The sequence below is a fragment of the Mesoplodon densirostris genome, chromosome 16, assembly GCF_025265405.1.
Source record: "Mesoplodon densirostris isolate mMesDen1 chromosome 16, mMesDen1 primary haplotype, whole genome shotgun sequence".
NCBI lineage: Eukaryota > Metazoa > Chordata > Mammalia > Artiodactyla > Ziphiidae > Mesoplodon > Mesoplodon densirostris.
Genome location: NC_082676.1, coordinates 87,235,310 through 87,257,505, shown reverse-complemented (window position 1 = coordinate 87,257,505; position 22,196 = coordinate 87,235,310). Strand labels below are relative to the sequence as shown.

The window sequence follows — 22,196 nt, the reverse complement described above, 5'->3', positions numbered from 1 at the left end:
TGTGCAGGACGGATCCAGAACGTGAAATGAGTCACCACCAGGCACAGAGGCGCTTTTAATAATTCACGGGAAGGCAGCTGGCAGACTGTGATAAGGCCGGGTCCTCCAGCGGGGGGGGGGGCACACGGGCAATGGTTGCCAGTGTTGAACAATGGAGGCTCACACCCCCTCCTGGTGATTCACCGGCCCTCGACGCTGGCGTCGAGGATGATGCAGTGTCAGCAAGGCCCACTGTGATGGGCACAGCCCCTGGCAGGGCCACAGGTGGTCTCGCCACCATCCTTGCAATCCATGTTCCAGCCCCTCGGAGCCAAGCAAGCGCTGCCGGTGCTTTTGTGGAAGGAAAGCCTGGGAGGCCTGCGCGTTCCTGGAGCCGCCTCGCGGGGCTGTCCTCAGGTGGCAGAACCTTGCTGTAAAGCGCTTGTCATCAGGAGGCCCGGAGCAGCCTCAACATGTGTAGCCAGGACCACACGGCCCGCTCCGAGCTGCAGCGAAGCAGGAGAGCAGTGGGGGCGGGAGGTAGTCAGCCGGGCTGCGTGTGCTCCGCTCCCTGTCCGGGCAGTGCTTCCGGGAGGGGCCCTGGGAGGCGGACAGCGGCGCGGGGCTGTGAGGGGCAAGTCCCCAGAGTCAGAGGACAAACACCCAGAGTTCGCTCCCTGAAGTTATAAAGTATTGCAGCACTTTTTAGAGTTAGGGTCAAGGGCTTCCCTGGTGGCACAGTGGTTAGGAGTCCACCTGCCAGTGCAGGGGACATGGGTTTGAATCCTGGTCTGGGAAGATCCCACATGCCTCAGAGCAACTAAGCCTGTGTGCCACAAATACTGAGCCTGCATTCTAGAGCCCGGGAGCCACAACTACTGAAGCCCATGTGCCTAGAACCCGTGAGTCATGACTACTGAGCCTGTGAGCCACAGTTACTGAGCCTGCGCTCTAGAGCCCACAAACCACAACTACCGAAGCCCCTGCACCTAGAGCCCGTGAGTCATGACTACTGAGTCCGTGAGCCACAACTATTGATCCTACGCACCTAGAGCCTGTGAGCCTCAACTACTGAAGCCCGTGAGCCACAACTACTGAAGTCTGTGTGCCTAGAGCCCGTGCTCCGCAACAAGAGAAGCCACCGCAATGAGAAGCCCGCACACGGCAACCAAGAGTAGCCCCCGCTCACCACAGCTAGAGAAAGCCCACGTGCAGCAACGAAGACCACAACGCAGCCATAAATAAATTAATTAATTAAAAAAAGAAAAGAAAAAAGAGCATGTTTAGTTTAAAAAAAAAAAAAAGAATCAAAAAACTCCTTTCGGGCTTCCCTGGTGGCGCAGTGGTTGAGAGTCCGCCTGCTGATGCAGGGGACACGGGTTTGTGCCCCGGTCCGGGAAGATCCCACATGCCGCGGAGCGGCTGGGCCCGTGAGCCATGGCTGCTGAGCCTGTGTGTCCGGAGCCTGTGCTCTGCAACGGGAGATGCCACAACAGTGAGAGGCCCGCGTACCGCAAAAAAAAACCCCAAAACCAAAAACTCCTTTCTCCAGCCATGGCCAGTCTGACCTAATTAGGGTGAGGCGTGTCAACAATACAACTATAGCCAGGGACGTCTTTCCTTGTGATATCAATTGCATTTAAAGAAAAAAACATGAATTGTGCTCACACTTACTAATCTTTTTTTGCTAATTATTAACAAAAAGTCAGACTGCCTTTGTCTTGTCATCTGCAATTAGCTAAAGATGCTTAAATTTTTCTTTTTTCTCTCTCCTTTCCTACCTAGTGAACTGACTCTGGGCCAGCAAACAGCAGGTCAGGAGCTGCAGGTGGGAGAGATGCTACAGGAGCCGGGGCCCCGTTCCCAGCTGTCCTGGACAGAGGGCCTGGGGTTACAGTCAGCAGCCCTTGGATGCAGACTTCTCACCGTCCAGACCCAGAGGAGACCCACCCTCCTAGCACCAGAGACGCCCCCAGTGGCACCAAGGCTGTCACTGGAATGGGTGGGAGGGGTGACTGTGCCCCCCCCCGTCCCACAATGCACTCTGGGCCACTGTCCCCCTCTTCAATTTCTTACTTCTCCATCCCCTCAGGGGTTTACAGGAGAGCAGAAACCTCCTCCTAACCAAATGCGTGCATTTTCTGGGTAATCTCACTCCCTGAGGGCTTGACTACTGACCTGTCAGGCTCCCAGCTGCCAACCCCTGCACCAGCCTGCCTAGCCTTTATCTCCTCGGGGGCTGCAGGACCCCCCTGGAACCAGTTCGGGAGGGAGAGCAGGGGCTCACACAAGCTCCTGGACTGAGCGTGGCTCACCTGCACTCCTGGGCCCCCAGCACCGCCATTTCTCATTTTCCCTTTAACTCAGAAAAAGAAGAGGGAAGTGAAATAACACGAAATAAGCTAAAGATTAGACCATCAAAGGCAGAGATTAGACCTAGAGAATGGACTTGAGGACATGGGGAGGGGGAAGGGTAAGCTGGGACAAAGTGAGAGAGTGGCATGGACATATATACACTACCAAATGTAAAACAGATAGCTAGTGGGAAGCAGCCGCATAGCACAGGGAGATCGGCTCGGTGCTTTGTGACCACCTAGAGGGGTGGGATAGGGAGGGCAGGAGGGAGACACAAAAGGGAGGAGATGTGGGGATGTATGTATATGTATAGCTGATTCACTTTGCTATAAAGCAGAAACTAACACACCATTGTAAAGCAATTATACTCTAATAAAGATGTCTAAAAAAAAAAAAAAAGGCAGAGATTAAAAACCTGTCTCCTCCCAGATCCAAAAGCAAGCATGAAAGAACCAGTGTAAGGGGCCCACAGTGCCTGGCTTGTGCACATGAAGGCCGCCAGCACCTCATCTCTGGGCATGGCCGAGAGTCAGCTCAGGCCAGGCCAGGCCCTGCACTACTGCCCGCCTCTGCAGGGTCAGTACCACTGGGACAAGGCACATTTCATCCGAAGCTCCCCATGGAGCACGGTCCCCAAGGTCCCCCAGGGCCTTGAGCCGAGTTTGGGGACACCAGGCCTACCAGAGGCTCTCCACCCTGGCTGACATTAGACTTGCCCAGGAAGACATGAAATAACACCCCTGCCTGGGCCCCCCAATCAGTTCTAACTTAATCGGTCTAGAGGAGGGACCAGGTGCCAGGATTTCAAAGCCCCTGGGTGCTTCACACAAGGGACGGAAACTATACGGTTCAAACTAAAAAAAAGCACAGGCTGGAAGGCACACAGCCTTGCAGCCCCGGGTCCCTGGGGTGCCCGTGAGAAGGTGCAGCGGCCTCTTCAGCTCAGCGCCCACCCTGGCCTGAGGGCCGGAGCCAGTGGCCAAGTGCAGCAGGGCCTGTCCTCCCTCTTGCCCGGGAGGCGCCGGCTCCTATCCACAAGCCCCAGGGCCGGGGAAGGGCCGAGGCACCAGCTCCAAGGCATCCTCACTTCTCAGCCTTGAGGCCTCGGGCATCAGGTGCCCACGCCCCTCCTCCTGCCTCGTGCACATCACGGAAACACGGCCTGAGGGCACACGCCAACTCAGGCCAGCACCGAAGGGGGCAACGACGCAGCAGACACAGATCACTGAGTCCTCAGGACCGGCAAAGTCGGTGGACGAGAAGGAAGCACCCTCCCCCCAACCCCCTCCCACCTCCCGCCCCAGGTCTGGAGGCCAGGCAGCTGCGCTCGCTGCCCCAGGCGCCCCCTCCCTCAGCCAGCAGGCAGGCAGGCTGCCTTCCCACCTCTAGGACTTCTGCAGGCCCAGACATGCCCCTGCTGCCCCAGGAGACAGCTCTCGGAGGCTCACTGATGAAATCCCATCACCGGGCAGCTCTGGGCTCCTCTCACGGCTGCCCTTACACACGGGACCTAGGGTCCCTCGCTGGACATGTCCTTCTCTGCCTCTGAGTGGAACTGCCCCCCAGGACAGATGCCTGGGGCTGGAGCAGCCAGGCAGGGCTTGGCCCGCTGGGTACCTACCCACCGGGAACACCCAGGTGCTTCCCGGCCTTGACTCGGGGACTCCGGACCCCCAAACGCCCCCACAGCCCAATGTCCAACTGCCTCTCAGACGCCCACGCTTCCCCCGAACCCGCGCTCCCCGATCCTCCCATCCCACCCCACCCCCGATTCCTCACCCAGTCCCCGACAGTGAGGGTCGCAGCAGCGGTGGACAGAGCCAATTCAAGGATGTGTCTCTTCCACCCGGCGGTCATCCCCACTGTGCAGGCCCAGGAGAGGCGGGGCTGGGCAGCGCCGACGCCGAGACAGGAGCCTGACCCCAGCAGCCAGTCCCAGTGCCCACGGCAGCTTCCCGGGTGCCCCCAGCCTGGCTGGCGTGTGGCCCGGGCAGAGCAACCCGACGATGTGTGCAAATGCCCCTCCCTTCCCCACACCCGTGGCCCTCCTGTGCCCGGGGGCTTCATCCCCCCAGCGCCCAGACCAGGGCCAGAGTGGCTCACGGTGTGTACGGGACGAGGATGCCGGAAAGCCGAGTCCCTCTGCCCCTCAGTGGGTGGTAAGGAGCCTCCAGATACTGGGGCACCAGCCAGGGTTCCGGGGCCGTGTCTGCATGCGCCCAGGTGAGGGCTCCTCCGGCCGCACGGAGGGCAGGGCGGACGTGATCTGACATCAGAAGTCAGCCCACAGGGACAGCAGAGAAACAAGCGTGCTACAAAGTAGCCACGCGAGGCTGGAGAGCCCTGTGCTCAGTGTGCACACGCTGCAGGGCCCGTGGGGCCAGAGTGGGGTCAGCGTGTCACGTGGCTGTGACCTGAGCAGGAGATGCACCACCATCCCCACCTTAGAGCCCGCTGGGGGAAGCCCCGCAGTCTGTGCCAGGGGTGGAGGGGGTGGGTGTGTGGCCTGGACCACGGCCAGGGGGCCACACGCTCTAAGGTATCCAGGCCCTGGGCTTCCCTTTGGCCACAAGGGCCACCCACCAGGCGTGAGCCTTGGGGACTCACCATGTCGGCTCTTTGTTTCTGGCCTCCCAGCTCCTCCAGGGCCTGTGACAGCTGAGCCTTCAAGACAAGACAGAAAGTGGGTCAGTGGGCTTTCTCCTCCTGGGGCCGAAGTGACCACACCTCCCCCACCTCTGCCACACCCACTGCTGCCGGGGGAGACCCCGAAGTCCCACTGTTTGGAAAGACGGGCAGCAGGAACATGATAGCTCGCCAAGTCCCCCCCAAGCCTGCGCCTGAGGTGAGAGAGATGCGGGCTGGAGTTTCAGTGCCCGTGGGAAGAGGCCGGGGACCGGGCCACAGTCCAGGAGGCAGGAGGCACTGACCAACTACAGTACTCCCCAAGAGGGGACCAGGACAGCGGGGCTGGGACACAGTCGTTGAGCCGCAACGAGCTGGCAGAAGCCACTTCTATCCAGAGGACTACAGTATGAGGTAATGGGGACCACTGGGGACTGGTGACGCTCGTGTCTCCATCCGTGTGAGATTCATCAAGCTGACACTTCCGACGTGTGCCTCTACCTGTGTGTGCGCGTCATACTTCAGTGATAAAGGACACTTAAAGTACACCCGTGCTACCACCCGGGAGGACAAATTAGGGACAAAGGGAGGGCGGCTCTGCTACATAAAGGAAGCAGACGGTCAGACAGCAGGGCTGTCAGCAACGCCCACGACAGCCTCCGCGCTGAGACCCTAAGAGTGAAGGAGGGCCCTCGGCTGGGGTGGCGGAGGGGAGCCACGACAAAGCCCATCAGGTAGAGGGGCAGGACTCCAAAGGACGGAGGCACGACTAAGAGGCTGGATGGGAAAGGGCAGCTGGCCGCGGAGGAGCCCCTGCACGGGGAGGCGACAAGGCCTTCCTCAGGGCAAACCCACGGCGGGGAGCACTGCCACCTCAGCTCCTCCGGGAAGTGGGAGCTCCCTGACCAGGGGTGCAGGGCACCTGGCAGCATCCAGGAGAGGCTCTGCGCCGGGGAAGGACCCCCATAAGAGCCCATACAGGGGGTCTCCGGGAGCAGAAGACGAGGGTGGGGCGGCGGGAACGGGCCCTGCCGAGCGGGCCGCCCCACCCATGAGCCGCAAGCCTGCAGCGTGGGCGCCCTGAAACGTGACTTCCTGTCCTTCACACAAAGCTCTGGAGAGAGGCTCAGAGGGGACGTGAACAGAGCACAGCCTCCGTGCGGGAGAGACCAGACCCAGGCCCCCGCAGCCCCCAGGGCTCCAGGAAGCCTTCTCCGAGGACAAGATGAAGCAACGGGCGCTGGATTTACCCTCCCTCCTGAACCAACCAGAAAACCAGACAAAACCCCTGAAACAGTGGTTTCCCGGCATCCACGATGGGCAGGCAGCACAGGGCTCGTATCTGAGGGAAGGAAACAGGGGAGGCGTGGCCCCCACCGCACCGGCTCACAGCCCAGCCCCCAGCCCCCCCCCCACCCCGGGCCTCGGGCGGAACCAGCGGGCTGGGCACGGCAGGACCAAGCACAGGACGGAGACGTGAGCAGAGGCCTCGCCAGGGAAGACGCGCCCGCGAAGCTGCTCCACGGCTCAGTCACGTGGGAAATTAAAGGCCGACAGCACCCAGTGTCAGAGGACCGGGGCAGCCGCGGTCCACACGCGCCCCTCGGACGCCCGGCACTGGGTGTGGGCATCGCGTACCCCCGGGGACCCTGCTTGAGCCCTCGCCGCCCTGCGCCGTCGCCTCACCTGGGAGAGGAGAGCGAGGACGTGGCGGCCGCCCGCCTGGTGCTCACTCTGCACGCAGGATCCTGAGGCGGCAGTGACGACGGGGACCCTGCGGGGCGAGCCTTCAACGAGGGGCTCAGCCTGCAGCGAGGACCCCAGGGAGCAGCAGGCTGGCGGGGCCGTGGGCCGCGTCAGAGACTGGCCGTCAGCCGCTCCTCACGGCTGCGCGCGTGACCGAGGCCGGGGCGCTTCCTGAAGGGAGGGCCTCCTGGAACAACAGTTACGTCCCCGCCCTGGCTGGGCTGGGTGCAGTGGAGCTGGGAGGGCAGGCACATGGCGGGGGCGGGGGGGGACAGGAGGAAGGGAACCGGCCACCCCAGGGGCAGCACACCCCGGAGCAGGCGGAAGGGGACCAGTGACCGCAGGGCTGCATCAGGCCATCCGGGGGCATCACACTCCTGCCAGACTCCAGGCACGAGCCCCCGGCCCACACACCACGTGTGACCAGCAAAGGGGACACTGAGACCTCGCGTGGCCACTTTTATCTCCGAGTGAGAACTGCTGCCCAGCACCCGCCAGCGCAGGAGCCCAGGCGCAGGGGAGAAGCCGTCCCTGCAGCCGGATGCAGGCAGGACAGGAGGCCGCAAAGCCCAAGGTTGCAGGTCTCGTGGACAGAACGAGACCAGAGTCTCAGGCCCCCTGCCTTTCGGCTCCACTGCACACACAGGCTTGTGACAAAGTGTAAAGATAAAAGAGGCAAGGAAGCCAGCCGGTTGGCAGGGGCCTGTCCAGGCAGCGGCCCGTAGACACACAGCTTCCACCTGGCAGCAGCCCTGAGGGGCAGAGAGGGCGCCTCCCCACATGGACGTCAGCCTGAAGGCGGGAGTGAGCCACGCTTCCCGTGGCCGCAGAGCACGTCGGCGCGTAAGCAGGCAGGCAGCGCACGTGCCGGGCTCGGCCTGGAGCCATGGCTCTGCCGGGCGGTCCTGGCTCCAGGGCAGCCTTCACCTCTCAGAATCCACCTATGCAACTGAAGCAGCCAATACCTCTCCCAGACCCGGAGCATGCCAGGCCCCACTGGTGCTCACAGGGCCACGGTGGCACTTCCACAGCGGACCTGGACCCCGTCCTGGCTTTAACAGCTAGCATGGTTACCCTGCAGGTGGTGGGCCTAGGACCACAGCTGCAACACCCCTGGAAACTTGTGGGAAGTGCAACGTTTCAGCCCCCCACGCCCCGAGAGCTGGGGAGGACGCAGCAGATCTGTCTTCACAAGCCCTCCTGGCCACTCAGGCATCACTGCAGGGGTGAAGCCAGACAACAGAGATCAATCCCAACGTCTCTGCCTTCCAGCCGTGTGACCTGGAACAGAGGTCTGGGCTGGGAGCGTCACAAGGTGAAGGCGCAGTATTCAGCTGTTATCCCCTCACAGAACGTGGATTTAGACAAGCACCCACGGACCTGAACAGAACGGATCAACAAAACTAGGAACTGTTTTTTTTTTTTTTTTTTTTAAGATAAGCAAAACTGACAAACCTTTAGCTAAACTAATTAAGAAAAAAGATAAGGCTCAAATAAATAAAGTCATAAATGAAAAAGAAAACATCACAAAGGATACCATAAAAACACAGACTCGAGAACTACTTTGATCAACATTATACACCAAGAAACTGGACAACCTAAAAGAAATAAACTCCTAGAAATATACAAATAATCAAGAATGAATCGTTAAAAAAACAGAAAATATGAACAGACCAGTAAAGAGTAAGAAGAATTAATCAGTTAAAAAAGAAAACCGAGGGCTTCCCTGGTGGCGCAGTGGTTGAGAGTCCACCTGCCGATGCAGGGGACACGGGTTCGTGCCCCGATCCCGGAAGATCCCACATGCCGCGGAGCGGCTGGGCCCGCGAGCCATGGCCGCGGAGCCTGTGTGTCCGGAGCCTGTGCTCCGCAACGGGAGAGGCCACAGCAGTGAGAGGCCCGCGTACAGCAAAAAAAAAAAAAAAAAAAAAAAAAAAAGAAAACCGAAAACCTCCCTACAAAGAAAGGCCCAGGACCACATGGCTTCACTGGTGAACTTTACCAAACATTTAAAAAAGTATTAATACCAATCCTTTTCAAACTCTTCCAAAAAAATCGAAGAGAAGGGAACGCTTCCAAACTCATTTTACAAGCCTAGCATTACCCTGATACCAAAGTCAGACAAGGATGCTACAAGAGGAAAAAAAAAAAAAAAGACAAAAACCAAAAAACCCACTGGCCAATATCCCTGATGAACACAGATGCAAAAGTCCTCAGCAAAATACTAGCAAACTGAATTCAACAGCACATTAAAAAGATCATACACCGTGATCAAGTGGGATTTATCCATGGAATGCAAGGATGGCTCAACATCCACATATCAATCGACACGATACACCACATTAACAGAATGAAGGATAATGTGATTATCTCAATAGATGCAGAAAAATCATTTGACAAAACTTAATATCCTTTCATGACAAAAATTAATTAGGTACCAAAGGAATGTACTTCAACCAAATAAAGCCCGTAGCTAATGTCATATTCAACAGTGAGAAGCTGAAAGCTTTTCTTCTAAAATCAGGAACAAGGCAAGGATGCCCACTCTCACCACTCATATTCAACATAGTACTGGAAATCCTAGCCAGAGCAATCAGACAAGAAAAAGAAACAGTAGGCATCCAAATAGGAAAGGAAGAAGTAAACTTGTCTCTCTGCAGATGTTACGATCTTATTTATAGAAAATCCTAAAAACTCCACCAGAAATCTGTTAGAATTAATGAACAAATTCCGTAAAGTTGCAGTATATAAAATCAACATACAAAAATAAGTTGCGGGCTTCCCTGGTGGCGCAGTGGCTGAGAGTCCGTCTGCCGATGCAGGGGACACGGGTTCCTGCCCCGGTCCGGGAGGATACCACATGCCGTGGAGCGGCTGGGCCCGTGAGCCGTGGCCGCTGAGCCTGCGCATCCGGAGCCTGTGCTCCGCAACGGGAGAGGCCACAACAGTGAGAGGCCCGCGTACCGCAAAAAAAAAAAAAAAAAAGTTGCATTTCTATATGCTAATAATGAACCATCTGAAACAGACACTAAACAGTTCCATTTACGACAGCATCAAAGAACAATGAAATACTTCGGAATAAGTTTGACCGAGGAGGTAAAAGACCTGTATACCCAAAAGACATGGGTAGTAGACACTGAAAATGACATAAATAAATGGAAAGACATTCTGTGTTCATGGACTGGAAGAAGTAATACTGTGAAGCTGTCCATATTACCCAAAGCAAGCTACAGATCCAATGTAATCTCTATCAAAATTCCACTGGCATTTTGGACAGAAATAGAAAAAAACAAACTAAAAAGCTTCTGCACAGCAAAGGAAACAACAAAATGAAAAGTGACCTATGGAATGGGAGAAAATATTTGCAAACCATGCATCAAGGAGTTAATATCCAACATATATAAGGAACTCATACAACTGAATGGTTAAAAAAAAACCAAAAGCCAATTAAGAAATGGTGAAAGGATCTGAACAGAAGTTTTTCCAAAGAATAAAGACAGCCAACAGATAAGTGAAAAGATGCTCAACATCACTACCCATCAGGGAAATACAAATCACAACCACAGTGAGATATCACCTCACACCTGTCAGGATGGGTATTATCAAAACGACAACAGACAGCAAGCGTCGAAGAATGTGTTGTGCGCTGATGGTGCGAATGTAAGCTGGTGCAGCCACTACGGGAGAGAGTATGGAGGGGCTCAAAAAACTAAAAATAGAATGTGGCCCCCGCCCATTGCCTGTGGCCTCTGCATGTCAGATCCGTGTCCAACCGCAGAGGATTCCCAGAGCCCGGGTCTCTGGTATTATTTTCTCCGTTTGCCTCCTTTCTGTTTTCCAATTCTCTTTAGCATGCTGCTCATCTTGTAACTCTGTCTCAAGATTTTCCAGTTTGTTTCATCTGTGCTTTTTTACAGGAGAGTCATCTCAAGCTCCTTATATAAGGGGAGCACTAAACACTTTCACAAGTAAGAAAAAAATCTGGATCTGGTGAACAACGGAGGGTTCAAAAGCTGCTGTTCTTCCTGAAGCCAAGGCCCCCACGGCCAGGGGACGGCGACAGAAACGCTGTGACGTGCGCCCTCACAGAAGTCCGGGAGGAGCGAGGGAGAGGGAGCAGTGCGGCGCCCACCTCCTCCTAGGCTGCGAGTCGGAAATCACTGCTGCAATTTGAAACTGGGACTTTCCACAGACCTCCATGCAGCCAGCTGCTCCATAATGTTTTAATTAAATAAATTAGAAAAGCAAATCAGGCTGATATCTTGAATCAAGGTGGCATGAGCTGCATATTTATAGCCCTGTCGACAGAGGAGGATTCATGACATATGCTACCTACTTCTGCAGCCACTTTATTAAATGGAATAAATAAAAACCGTGCAAAAGGGCACCAGAGTCGGGCTACTGGGATCCTCCCAATCTCAACACTTCTGGTTGGTGGTACTGAGACGTTTTTGCCAGAATCAAAGCACGTTTCCCGTCAGAACTGACTGATTAAGCTAAATGGGTGAAATGTAATGACTCTCTAAGAAGTGGATGTGTTTTTCAAATTCCCTGTACCCACATCTGTGGGTCCCACTCCTTCCCCAGCAAGTGAAAGGTAGGGCCGACGGAGCAGCACGCCCCCTGTACCTGTGAGAGGGCGCCTGCCGTGGGCACACCGGGGGCTGGCCAGGCCCCACGGGGCAGGCGCGGCAGCTCTCACGTCAAGCAGCAGGGTCCCCGGGTCCCAGAAAAGAGGAGCTAGAAGAGGGGGCTGGCAACTACAGCCTGCACACAAATCCAGCCCACCACCGGTTTTATCTATAAAGTTTCATTGGCACAGAGCCTCACCCCCATCTACTGACAGCCCGGCCCACGGCTGCTCCTGAGCTATATAGCCGCAGAGCTGAGGGGCTGTGATCAAGACCACGGGGCCACACAGCCCACAGCACTTACTGTCTGGCCCTTTGCAGACAACGCCTGCTGACCTCTGCGTGAAAAGAAACAGGAGCTTGGGGGTGAGCGAGGAGGCGGAGAGAGGCCAAGGAGGAGAAGGGGGCAGCGGAGGTGAGAGGACAGAGCAGGGCAAAGACAGAAACAGACGGACACAAAGAGAGAGCAGAAAGAAATACGGAAGGAAAGGGAAGAAGGCTGGAGGGAGAGAGAAGGGCTGGGTGGGGTGGGGGAGGGGCAGGGAGAGGCACCCAGACTCCAGGGCACCCCGACCCTGACCCCCAGGCCAGCGCTCTCTCGGGTGGGCAAGGGACGCTAATCCATCTACACCGTCAGGCCCGGGGGCTGTGGGGATGTCTTCCCTGCATGCACCTGGCTGCTCCCGGTGGCCCCCCAAGACAGCGGAACAAAACGGGGACCGTGGGGCTGCGAGCAGTGCTCCGCTCTCTTCTGCGCTGCCGTGAGCCCCCAAACGGTGCTTGCATCGCAGCCTGAGGATGGATGAGTCGCCTGGAGGCTCTGAGGAACCCTTAACAAACGGGTTCTATAAAGTTACATAACTTCCTACCATCTGTCAATATGTGATGCTCAACTAATAAACTTCTGCCAGGCAGCTTGAAGCAGCTTCCAGAGTCTCCAAGTGTGGGTCCTTCTCTGAGACTCTGAGACGTGAAATGTTACTGTTTACTACAACAAGAAGAGGAAAACTGCCCGAAGGACCCCAGCCCCGCCCTGCACGGCTCGGCTGGCTCCGGCATGGGGCCACTCTGACCTGGAGGGTGAGCTCAAAGCCAGGCGCCTCTGAGCCTGTCCCCTCCCTTGGAGCCGTAGGAGCAGACCCACAAGGGACGGCACAGGGGCCTATCCTGCCCAAACCCCGGTGTCCAGGCTCCAGCCTCCTGAGCCGCAGGCCTCTCCCGGGCTGCTCAGGGCCTCAGAGGGGTGAGACAGGGTTCAGAGAGTCTGGGTGCCCCCACAAAGGGGTCAGGCTGGAGATGGGAAGCGGGTCTGGGCCGGCGACCCCCAGGCTGCCCCAGAGCCTCATGTGCATGGAGAGAAAGCATCGCCCGCTCCTCCCCTTGCCCCCCCACCCTTCACCCAGCGCTCCACCCGGGGCTGCACAGAAGCTCTCAGCTCTACCAGGAAACTGCTGGGACTGAAGGCAGGTCAGGCCAGCATCTGGGTTTTGTGACTCGCCTTAAAGGAGGCTCTGCCAACCCCTTTCCTGGGATCTCCTGGGATCTCCTGGGAGAAGGACCGGCAAACCACACGCGGAGCACACCCGACCCACAGCCCACGGCTGCCACCCTGCCGGGTCTCCCATCTCCCGTCTGAGCCCAGTCCTTCCGGAAAGGCCTCCGGGCGCTCACCCTCCTCCTGGTCCACGGAGAGGACGACCACACTCATCACAAGGGCCAGGGCAGTCCCCACAGGCCAGGCCTCTGCCACCCACCCTCAGCCGGAGGGCTGAGCACGCCCACCAGGCCTTGTGGAGTGAGGAGACGGGGCCATTCACGCAAGGGGGCGGGGGGCGGGGGCGGGGGGGGTGAGGGGTGGAGCACCAGCAGGGCTCCCTCCACACGGCCCATCACTGGCCTCGCGGTTGTGGGCACAGAGGGCACCGCCTTCACACCCACTTCACCCTGGGCTCCTCTCCCCACTCCCGCCAGCCCCGTTCCTGAACCCCTTCCTGTTCTTCGCTAATGGGCTTAGCTCCTCATGTTGGGGCCACATTCTCCCTAACCCAGACCTCCTGGGATGAGACCAAGTCCAGGGGAGCCGCCAGCGGCCACCAGAGGGCCCCCCACAGGAACCCCCCCGCCCCCACCCCGGGGATCCCAGGGCCAGTGGGGCTGGAGGCGGGTGCTGATGGGAGGTGGGCGCCCCCGTCAGGGCAGCACACCCTCCAAGGTGCTTGGGGAGCCCCCCTCCAGGCCCACTTGAGAACAGCTGAGACACTACCGTGGGGCGGCCCCCCGACAGCCCGGCTGGGCGAATCCAGGGAGCTTGCTGATGGGGTGACAGGGCCGCTGGCTGCAACGCTCAGGAATGAGGTGAATATTCCCCAATTTGCCCAATGTTTCCCATTTCCCCAATTTCTCCCCTTCTACACCATACTCCCTCCCACCCTCCGGACACTGTAGAGAAAAGCCTTCTGCCGTGTATGTGTCTCCCGGCACCTGTCACTTCTGCGACGCTACCGAGTGCTGGCAGAAACCCCTTGGGTCCTGGAGACCCGGCCCCAGCCCTCTCTCCTCGAGTGGACGGCGCGGTGGCCGTGAGCAGTCCGAGCTCTAAGAGGACAGTGCGCACCACCGACGAGAACAAGGGCGGAGCTCTCTGGAAGGCTGGAAGTCCCACACGGTCCCTCACACCCCACGCTCAGTCCTAACCGTGGGGCCAGGCCCGACGGCAAAGGGCCCTCTGCTCCAGCAGCGCCAGCACGCACATGAACTCGGGCGCAGGCTCCTTCCTGCAGGAGGCCCTCTGCGGACCCCGCCAGCCCAGCCCACCCAGGACCCCTCATCCTCATCCTGCACCGGGCGGCTCCCCCAGCCCCCCACGGAGGCAGCTTCTCCCAGCCAAGCTCCCGCAGCTCGGGGCCAACCCAGAGCCACACGGCTCCAGTTCCCAGTGGCTCCTAATTGGGCGGGGGGCTCCTGGGGGCCTATGCTTGGCAGGGCCTGGTACAGATCAGGTCAGCGGATGGCTGGGGAGGAGGGAAGCAGGAGGGAGGGGGAAGGACATCCTTGTCCCAGTACAGGTTCCCAGAGGGTTGGAAGGAGACGAGAAGGGGTCTTGGTGATGTGCAGAAAAAAGCACCAAGGCTGAGGAGAAGCCCCTGTCCTGTCCAGGGTCCCTCAGTACCAGTCCGCATCCCACCCTGGTGGGGGCCCGAGCCAGGGAGCAGGACCGGCCGGCTTTGTCTGCTGCCACCTGGTGGAGACCGGGAGGCGTACAGCCCTCAACAGGAGCAGACCCAGGCCTGACCCACAGGGCACAACGAATCCAACCACGACCTCCACTTTCCAAAGGTGATGGGTGGTTCCAACACTTGGAGTCAGTCAGCCTTTCTTCAGCTGCCTGCAGACACTCCAAAAAGGCCAGGGAACAGTGCCCAGTCGGCCTGGCCCAGCAATGCCCTGCTGCAGCCCCTCTGTGCTTGACCCTTTCCACGAACAGCAGCTCAGGCCCAGGCGGCGCTCTCGGGGGGAATTCAAGGAGGAGGGACTTGGGGGGCTCCCTCCCCTACGGGGGTCTGCTGTGCAGGACATGTGGAGAGCAAGAACCCCCCTCCCCCAATGGATGGCCTCGCTGGGACGGCGAGCAGAGCCCGAGTCCAGAACACTGAGGCTGGTCCCAGGGTAACCCCTAGCCTCAAAGATGGGGATCTCAGGTCCTCTGTCCTAACACAGGTCCGGGGTCGGTGTGGCCTGGGTGGAGGGCAGGAGGCCATCGGCACCCGTGTCCGGAGAGCACAGGGCAGGGACGGGAGTCCCAGTGTGGACGGCGGGGCGGCTGCCAGGGCTGGGAGGCCGTTCCTCTGCCCCTCCTCTGACTGGTGCCTCCCGCCCAGCACCTGGACTGGCCACGTGAGCCCCCGTGGCGAGGATGACGACGGAGAGGAACAGCCGTGGCGGTGACGCTGGCAGAGCCAGGGATGTCCACCCCCCACCCCGAATTCTCCCGTAAGTCCGGGAGCTGGAAGGGAAGGCTGAGTGACCGCCCCACTGCACTGCGGACCACAGGAAGGGGAGAAGGGGTCAGGCACTTTCGCTACCAAAACCAGGACAGTCCCAAGCAAACCAGGACGAGTCAGCTCCCTGCAGGCAGGACTCAAGGGGAGACAGGGAGCCAAAGGAAGCCGGTGCCCGTCCGCCAGACGCCAGGGGCGGGGATGTCCCCCAGCCACAGCCTCAGGCAGGGTAAGGCATGGTGACCACGCTGGTCAACACGTCCCGAGGTCACTGACAGCCCCTCCTCGCCGACACGCGAAAAGCCTGAACCCACGGCACTGGAGGTACCAGAACTGCCAGCCTCGTCATGAACCGGAGCCCACGCGGTGCCCGACAGGAAGGGCCTCTTAGGGGACGCGAAGGCTTCGGGGGGAGCCTTCCCCGTCAATCCCTCCTCACTAGTGTCTCACGGGGAGCAAACGCGTGGCAGTAAAAACACCATGGAAGCACCTGTACCGACAAGGCTGTACTTGCGGGGGCTGGAGGCGGCCCTCCCCAGCAGGACCGAGGTCTGCACGCAACAGCGTCCGCAGCGGCCCCCCGGCGGAGCGCGCACGGACGCAGGGCCCACTCACCTCCATCTCCGAGCTGTGCGCGTGCACCTTCTGCACCATGTCCTCAGCCTCGCGCATGCGGCGGGTCAGCTGGGGCGAGTACTCAGCTGGGGTCAGCTCACTGTCGTAGGACCCCAGGATGGCGCGCATGCCGTCCCGCTCCTGTGGGCACAGAGGGCAAGAGGTCAGGCCTGGATGGGTGAGGGGTATGAGGGAGACAGGAGCAGCGTGGTGGGCTTGGGGTCAAGTTCGAGGGGCAGGCTGCCAGGTGGGGCCCCCTGGGTGGCTCCTTGAAGAGCTCGAGCTGGACACTTAGCCCAACAGAGCCCACCAAGGCTGAGACGGGCCCTGGCTGCTCTGAAGCTACAGCCCAGCTTGGCCAGTGCCCGGTGAGCCTGGGGCCCATCCTCGGTGGGGCCACGCTGCCTGCCCGGCCTTGAGCTGCACCGTCTGACCTGCGGTGGCCTCAGACTCATGGGCCAGCGGAGGGCGGGGGCTGCCTCCATCGGGGGTCGGCACCCCTCCCTCCCCGAGTCTGCTGTGTCCCCCAGCTGGGCAGAAGGTCTGAGCCAGTGTTCTGGGTCAATGTGACCTCCTGAGTCCCGGCAAACAGACCAAGGGACACACCAGTGGGTTCCGCCAGCAAGTGGGTTGCAGTAACCCCACTCCCGTGACTTCTGACCTGGTCTTTGACCCAGCAACACTCAGAGCGAGGGTGTAAGCAGAAGATTCGGTGGGTAAGGAGAGGTCCCTCTAAGCAGGGAGGCGGCAGGTGTCCAGCAGGACCAAGGAGTCCTCCCAGAGTGCTCTGAGAGGCCCCGGGACCCCCGCAGCACCAGCTCTGGCCTTGGCAAGCTCCTCCCCACCACACCCCCGAGCCCATGGCGTGCCAGAGGCCACGGTCCTGGGCGTCACCATGCACCAGCCACGCCCGGCACCCCTCCTCCACGTAAAGATGCAGCTCAGGTTTCGTGGGGCACACGGACCACAGAGCGCTGAGACCACCCCTTAGAGCCACACAGGAGTCCCCACCCAGTGGTACCCTACTGGAAACGATGAAGGCCAACGGCACGAGCCCTGGGAGAGACGGGCGGCACCTCCTGAGCCACACGGGAAGACCCCTTCCTGAGATGCTGGCAAAGGGAGAACAGCAAGGGAGGCCCTCAGGAGCCCATCGGCCCCCGCCCACCAAGTTCAGCGGTCTCCTGCGCTCCCGGGCCTCTGGCTGGGCCATCGCCACAGCACGGACTTCATCATTAGGTGATGACAAAAAATTCAATAAGTGAGAAATTAAAGTTACAAATCCAACTGGAACTGGTCACACATCCGTGGAAAATTTGTTTCCAACAGGAAGGTTTATCGAGTGTCATAATTTTATTGAAATCCTGTATCTTCCCATTGACTTTTACGGTTTTGAGCTGGTTACACAGTTATTATTACCAGAGCGCCGGTGCCACGCAGGGGCCGAGGAGGGGCTTCCTTTCATAAACAAGCTGTAACTGTCACCTTTATTGACCAATAAATCTCCAAAATGCTGCGTCCCACTATGGTTCTCTTCTATTACATCTCCAGGCTAGCAAAGAGGAAGATATAAAATTGAAAGTTTGCTGTTTGTACCTTTTAAGGAAATTGTTTTGCCATTTAGTCTTGAAGCAGCGAGAACTGGGCTGGTTTGATCTGAAAACGACTTTTTAATGACAGGTTCCGCTTGCAGTGAAGGGCCTGCGTTTCCACTTGAGCAAGTGTGGGGACTAATCCCTGAACAGACAGGCACCCAGCCTGAGCAGAGGAGCCGCGCAGACGCCTCCAGGTACAGACAGGACGGGGCTCCCCTGGGTGCTTCTCCCGGGGACACCACAGCCCTGTCTGTCCCGGCACGCTTGCTTGTCACGTGATCAGCGCAACCCAAAGGGCGTGGTCACAGCATTGCGCAGGGAGAAATGGACTGAGGACGCGGGGGAGGGGGAGTGATGGAAGCTGCCCCCGAACCCCAACCCCAGCCTGCAGCGCCCAGAGGGGTGCGGGAGAGCAGAGGCCGCGACCGGCAGCAAAGGCAGCGGCCGTGACCCTGCTCCGACCCCGCCAGCCCCAGCCTCAGAGCTCCGGTCTGTGACTGACAGGCCGGCCCTGACAGCCCCACACTCCCTAACAGATGAAGCATTTGGGGTGATATGTACCGACCCTCCTGCACACAGGCCTCAAGGACCAGATGGAGAAAGCACGGGGGTGTGACCAGGCCTGGCTGGGCGGCAGAGGGTCTGCACACATCCTGCGGAGCGGCAGCCCAGTGTCCAACGCTCTGCGGCTGGCGCTCCAGGCCTCTACCCAGAGGTCGCGCCAACGCCCAACTCGGGGACAAGGCCGGGGCCACTCCGAGTAGGCAGCTCAAGAGCCCAGCCTTGCAATGCCTCTGGGCTGGCTCGGGAGGCTGCCAAGAGGACGCCAGGACAGGCAGCTCCAACCATCTCTACCTGTCACCGTCTTCCTGCCCCTCCTCCCTGACCGCCTCAGAGCTCTGCAGGCTTGAGTGGGGGACCAGGGCAGTACCAAGGCGATGTGGTCTCTGCAAGTTCTGGAATATTCCCAATAAGAACCTAGAATCTGAGGATGGCAGAGATGAAACCAACGCTTTCTTCTTTTATGTACATGAAGGGAGTGGAGAGCCTCAGTGGTGCTGAGAAGCGGTGGAGAAAGGAAGTCATATAAAGCTTGGAAGGCACTCAGATCAAGTCCAGGCCACTGTTTCCTGTTAAGAAAACGGGGGCACAGAGGTACAAAGTCACTTGTCCCAAGCCCCATAGGGAGGATGGGCACAGGCCAGCCAATAACCAGGCGGCAGCCAAACTCTCCAGCCCCGGGCCCAGCCCGGCAGGCCGAGTGTGGACTCAGCGGGCGTCTGCAGGAGGGGGCAGGAGGTCCAGGTGGGCACTGAGGGTCCTGCCCAGGGGAAGGCTGGGCTATGGAATGGGTGGGGGCAGAAGCGGGGTGTGCAGGTGGGCGCCAGCTGGGGGATACAGAGGGGATGGGTACGGGGTCCGAGCAAGGACCCCTCCCTCTAACCTGTCGGCGGATGCTGCCAATTCCGTCCACAGGAACGCATTTCCGACCCCCCCTCCCCCGCCAGCAGCTTGTTACCTGGGTGGGGCTGGTTAGGAACGCAGGTTCCAGGGGCCCACCCGGCCCTTCGGCGCCCTGGGGATGGATTCCCGAAGTGCCGTCCTGTCCCTCAAAGATCCTGAGCCTGCCCTCACCTCAGGCCTCAGCTTTGCCGACCCCTCAGTCTGGAAATTTCTCCCCCGGGACAGGCCTGGCCCTCTCGTCCTTCAGGCCCATCCCCGCCGGCCACGCGGCCTAGCGCACCTCACCACGCACAGCTCTGCTCACCGCCATCACCGTCCGCCTTTCCTTCTACAACTCAGGCCCCAGGTCTCCCAGGCCTGGCCAGCTCTAGGCTGAAGGGGAAACCAGTGGCGGGTGGGGGGGAGGAGGGGGGAATCCTCTCCTGAAAAGCTACGGCTTATGAGCAGGGAGGCAAGACCCTTCTGCACATGCGGTTTCGTTCGGATCAGCCCTCTCTGCAGGCAGAGGAAAGCGTCCTACGCCTCCAGAATCTGGCAGCTCTGGGGTAACAGGCAAAGCCGTGGACACGGAGAACAGTGTTCTGGAGGCACGAGGAGGATGGGAAAACCCAGGCAGGTGGGAGAGCGAGTTGGAGAGGCAAGAACACGCAGAGGCGGAGCTCTAAGGACGCACGTGCACGCGTGTGCACGCGCACGTGTGAGATAAACCTTCACCAGGCCAAGTCCCCCAACTTCCCGCTCACCTGAAGGGAGCAGGCGGAGAGCGTTTCTCAGTGCTTCTGTCTGTAATGGCCCCTAAGGCCACCAGCAGAAGAGCCCCGCTGGCGTGCGGGGCCTTCCAGGAGTGCTGGGGGCAACAAGCACTGCCAGGACCCCCGCTACCCTGGAAACCTCCTGCCTGCCTCCCCTCCTTCATCCTCCTCTCACTGCCCCTGGGCAAGAGCGGGCTCAGCGGGCAGGGGGCATGGGGGTAGGGACAGGGGGGCAGGGGTGAAATACAGGCCTCAGGACGGGCCCAAGGACCAGGCCTGCAGCTCCTGGGTGCTGGAGAGGGCGCGCAGACAGTGAGGGGGGCACGGCAGACCCCGGGGGGGGGGGGCCCGGGGGGAGGCTGCAGACGCAGAGGCCCCAGACACTTTAGGAAGTGTCTGGGCTTCCCGGTGGGCACCGCTGGGGAGGGGCGCTCCACACGGCATGCCCTCGTGGGAGAGCAGCGGCGGAATGACCACCTGCACCATCAGCTGCTCCTCCAGGTGTGGTCATTAAGACTGAGCTTTGCCGTGGGGCCCCAACATATGCCGACGAGTCCCCAGGGATGGAGAAACACGCACGCGCCCCACGCAGAGGCTGAAGAAGAAGCGCGTGCGGGTGGAAGCATACACCACTGCGACACTGAGGGCGGGCCTGCCCCCCGCTGGGTATGTGCGAGGTGCTGCCTGATGCAGGCCCATCAGAGCTGCAAGCCTGGGCCTTGGGGTGGGAGGGGGCAGGGGAGAGAAGGGCCACGGCCCAGGGGAGGCATGGGGCCCACAAGGAGGACGCCCAGGCGAGAGCTCAGACCCTGAAGGAAGCCGGCACCCCCAAGGGAGCGCCGATGAGGGAGGAGGAGGGGGCATCAGCCGAGGGCCTAGGAAGGTGCGAGCACCCCGGCCGGCTGGGCCCAAATCCTGGCTTCACGAAGACGAGCTGTGTGACCTCAGGAAAAATAACTGCCCTCCCTGAGCCTCAGGACTGTGAAATGAAAAGCACAAGAAACCTCTCGGGGTGGCTGAAGTCCCAGCAGAGCACTGGGCACACGGTGCTTTGGCACGGCTGGTGCCCGCCAGGGCCACAAGAGCAGCAGCAGCGGTGTGGACACTGCTGCTCCCACCCCCACTTCATCTAGTTCTTCTCTGGCGCCCAGGGCAGAGAGCACGCAGGACACGGAGAGGCCGGCCCCTCCCGCGGCCCAGCACGCCCCAGCTTCAGAAGCCCCCCACCCGGCGAGGCAGGCATTGCCCGGGGATTCTCGAGCCCCCTCCTCGGGGGCGGAAACGGCATCGGAGATGAGGTCCTGCCGATCCTAGAGCGCGAGCCCAGAGGCCGGGGCTGTGGCGCCCACAGCGTCAGGGGCCCCACTTCCGGGCCCTCCTGGTGGGGGATGGGGGCATCCCTGTGTGTTTTCACCGTCACAACCTCACCTCCCGGCCAGAGCTGCCGCCCAGTTCACCCTCCTGGCCGACCGCTCAGCCCCCCACCCACCTGCAGGGCTCCCCGGGGGCCCTTCCAACCCAGCCCTTCCACCACCACGAGCCCTCAACCAGTCTAGCACCTCTACCCGACCCCGCTCATCCCACAACGCCGTCGTGTTTTAATAAGAAAATGAAATTCATGACCCTAAACAGCTACAGAGTCCCGTTCCAATGGCCTCTCCACTCACACAGTCACCAAAAGAAACGCAGTGGATGGAGGCAGAAACGTGGAACTGCTGCACGGGACGCTGCGCGGGAGGGTGGAAGCCGGCCTCCGCGAGCTGCATTGCTGGGCCCAATCCTGGCCGCTCGCTTCCCAAACGAGTGGGCAGTGCAGAGGTGGGCTGTGCCTCCACCTCCTGGGGTCCCCTGAGAGCCGTGATGAGCACCGAGGGGTCCCAGTGTCAGGTGTGTCTGGGTTGGACAAACCCAGGCTCAAATCCTGACTCCACCACAAACCAGCTGTGCAACCCCAGGCAGGCGACTTAACCTCTCTGAACTCGCCCTTCTCATGCAAAATGGGGGCATGACCACCTGAGGGAGGGGCTGAAAGATGAACAAAGATTACTTGATAAACACGAAACGGTGCCTGCGAAGAGAAGGGCTGGGGACGGTCTCGTACAGCCGTGAGGGCCACAGGAGGAGGGGAGGACGGGCCCACGGCTGGCACCTGCACCTCCCACTGTCCGCCTCTCTCCTCCCTCCCCCCTCATCCCGCCCCAGGCTCACTGGCCCAAACACGTCAGCTTTTCCTTCCGCCAAGTGATGGTCTCAGTACCCTCGCGCCCAGGCAGGTATGGCAGCTCGCTCACGGGCACAGCACTTTACAGGCCACAAGCCGTGACATGTGTCATCCCGTGTGCTCTTCAGAACTGCATCAGCCAGGGCTCCCAGCCTGTGGTCACCAGGATCTGGTGCTGGCGACCAGCTCTGGGACAAGACGGCCGGTGTGGCTGT

General features: G+C 59.9%; 1 protein-coding gene across 1 annotated transcript in view; it reads right to left on the bottom strand.

Moving 5' to 3' along the window:
- The window catches only part of MAD1L1 (mitotic arrest deficient 1 like 1), a 321,496-nt gene that overhangs the window by 116,808 nt on the left and 182,492 nt on the right, over nt 1-22,196 (bottom strand). Inside the window, exons 12-13 of the mRNA XM_060077985.1 lie at nt 15,950-16,090; nt 4,942-4,998 (exon numbers count right to left, since the gene is read on the bottom strand). Of these exons, the coding sequence (XP_059933968.1) occupies nt 4,942-4,998; nt 15,950-16,090 (198 nt within the window). The remainder of the gene's footprint in view (nt 1-4,941; nt 4,999-15,949; nt 16,091-22,196) is intronic.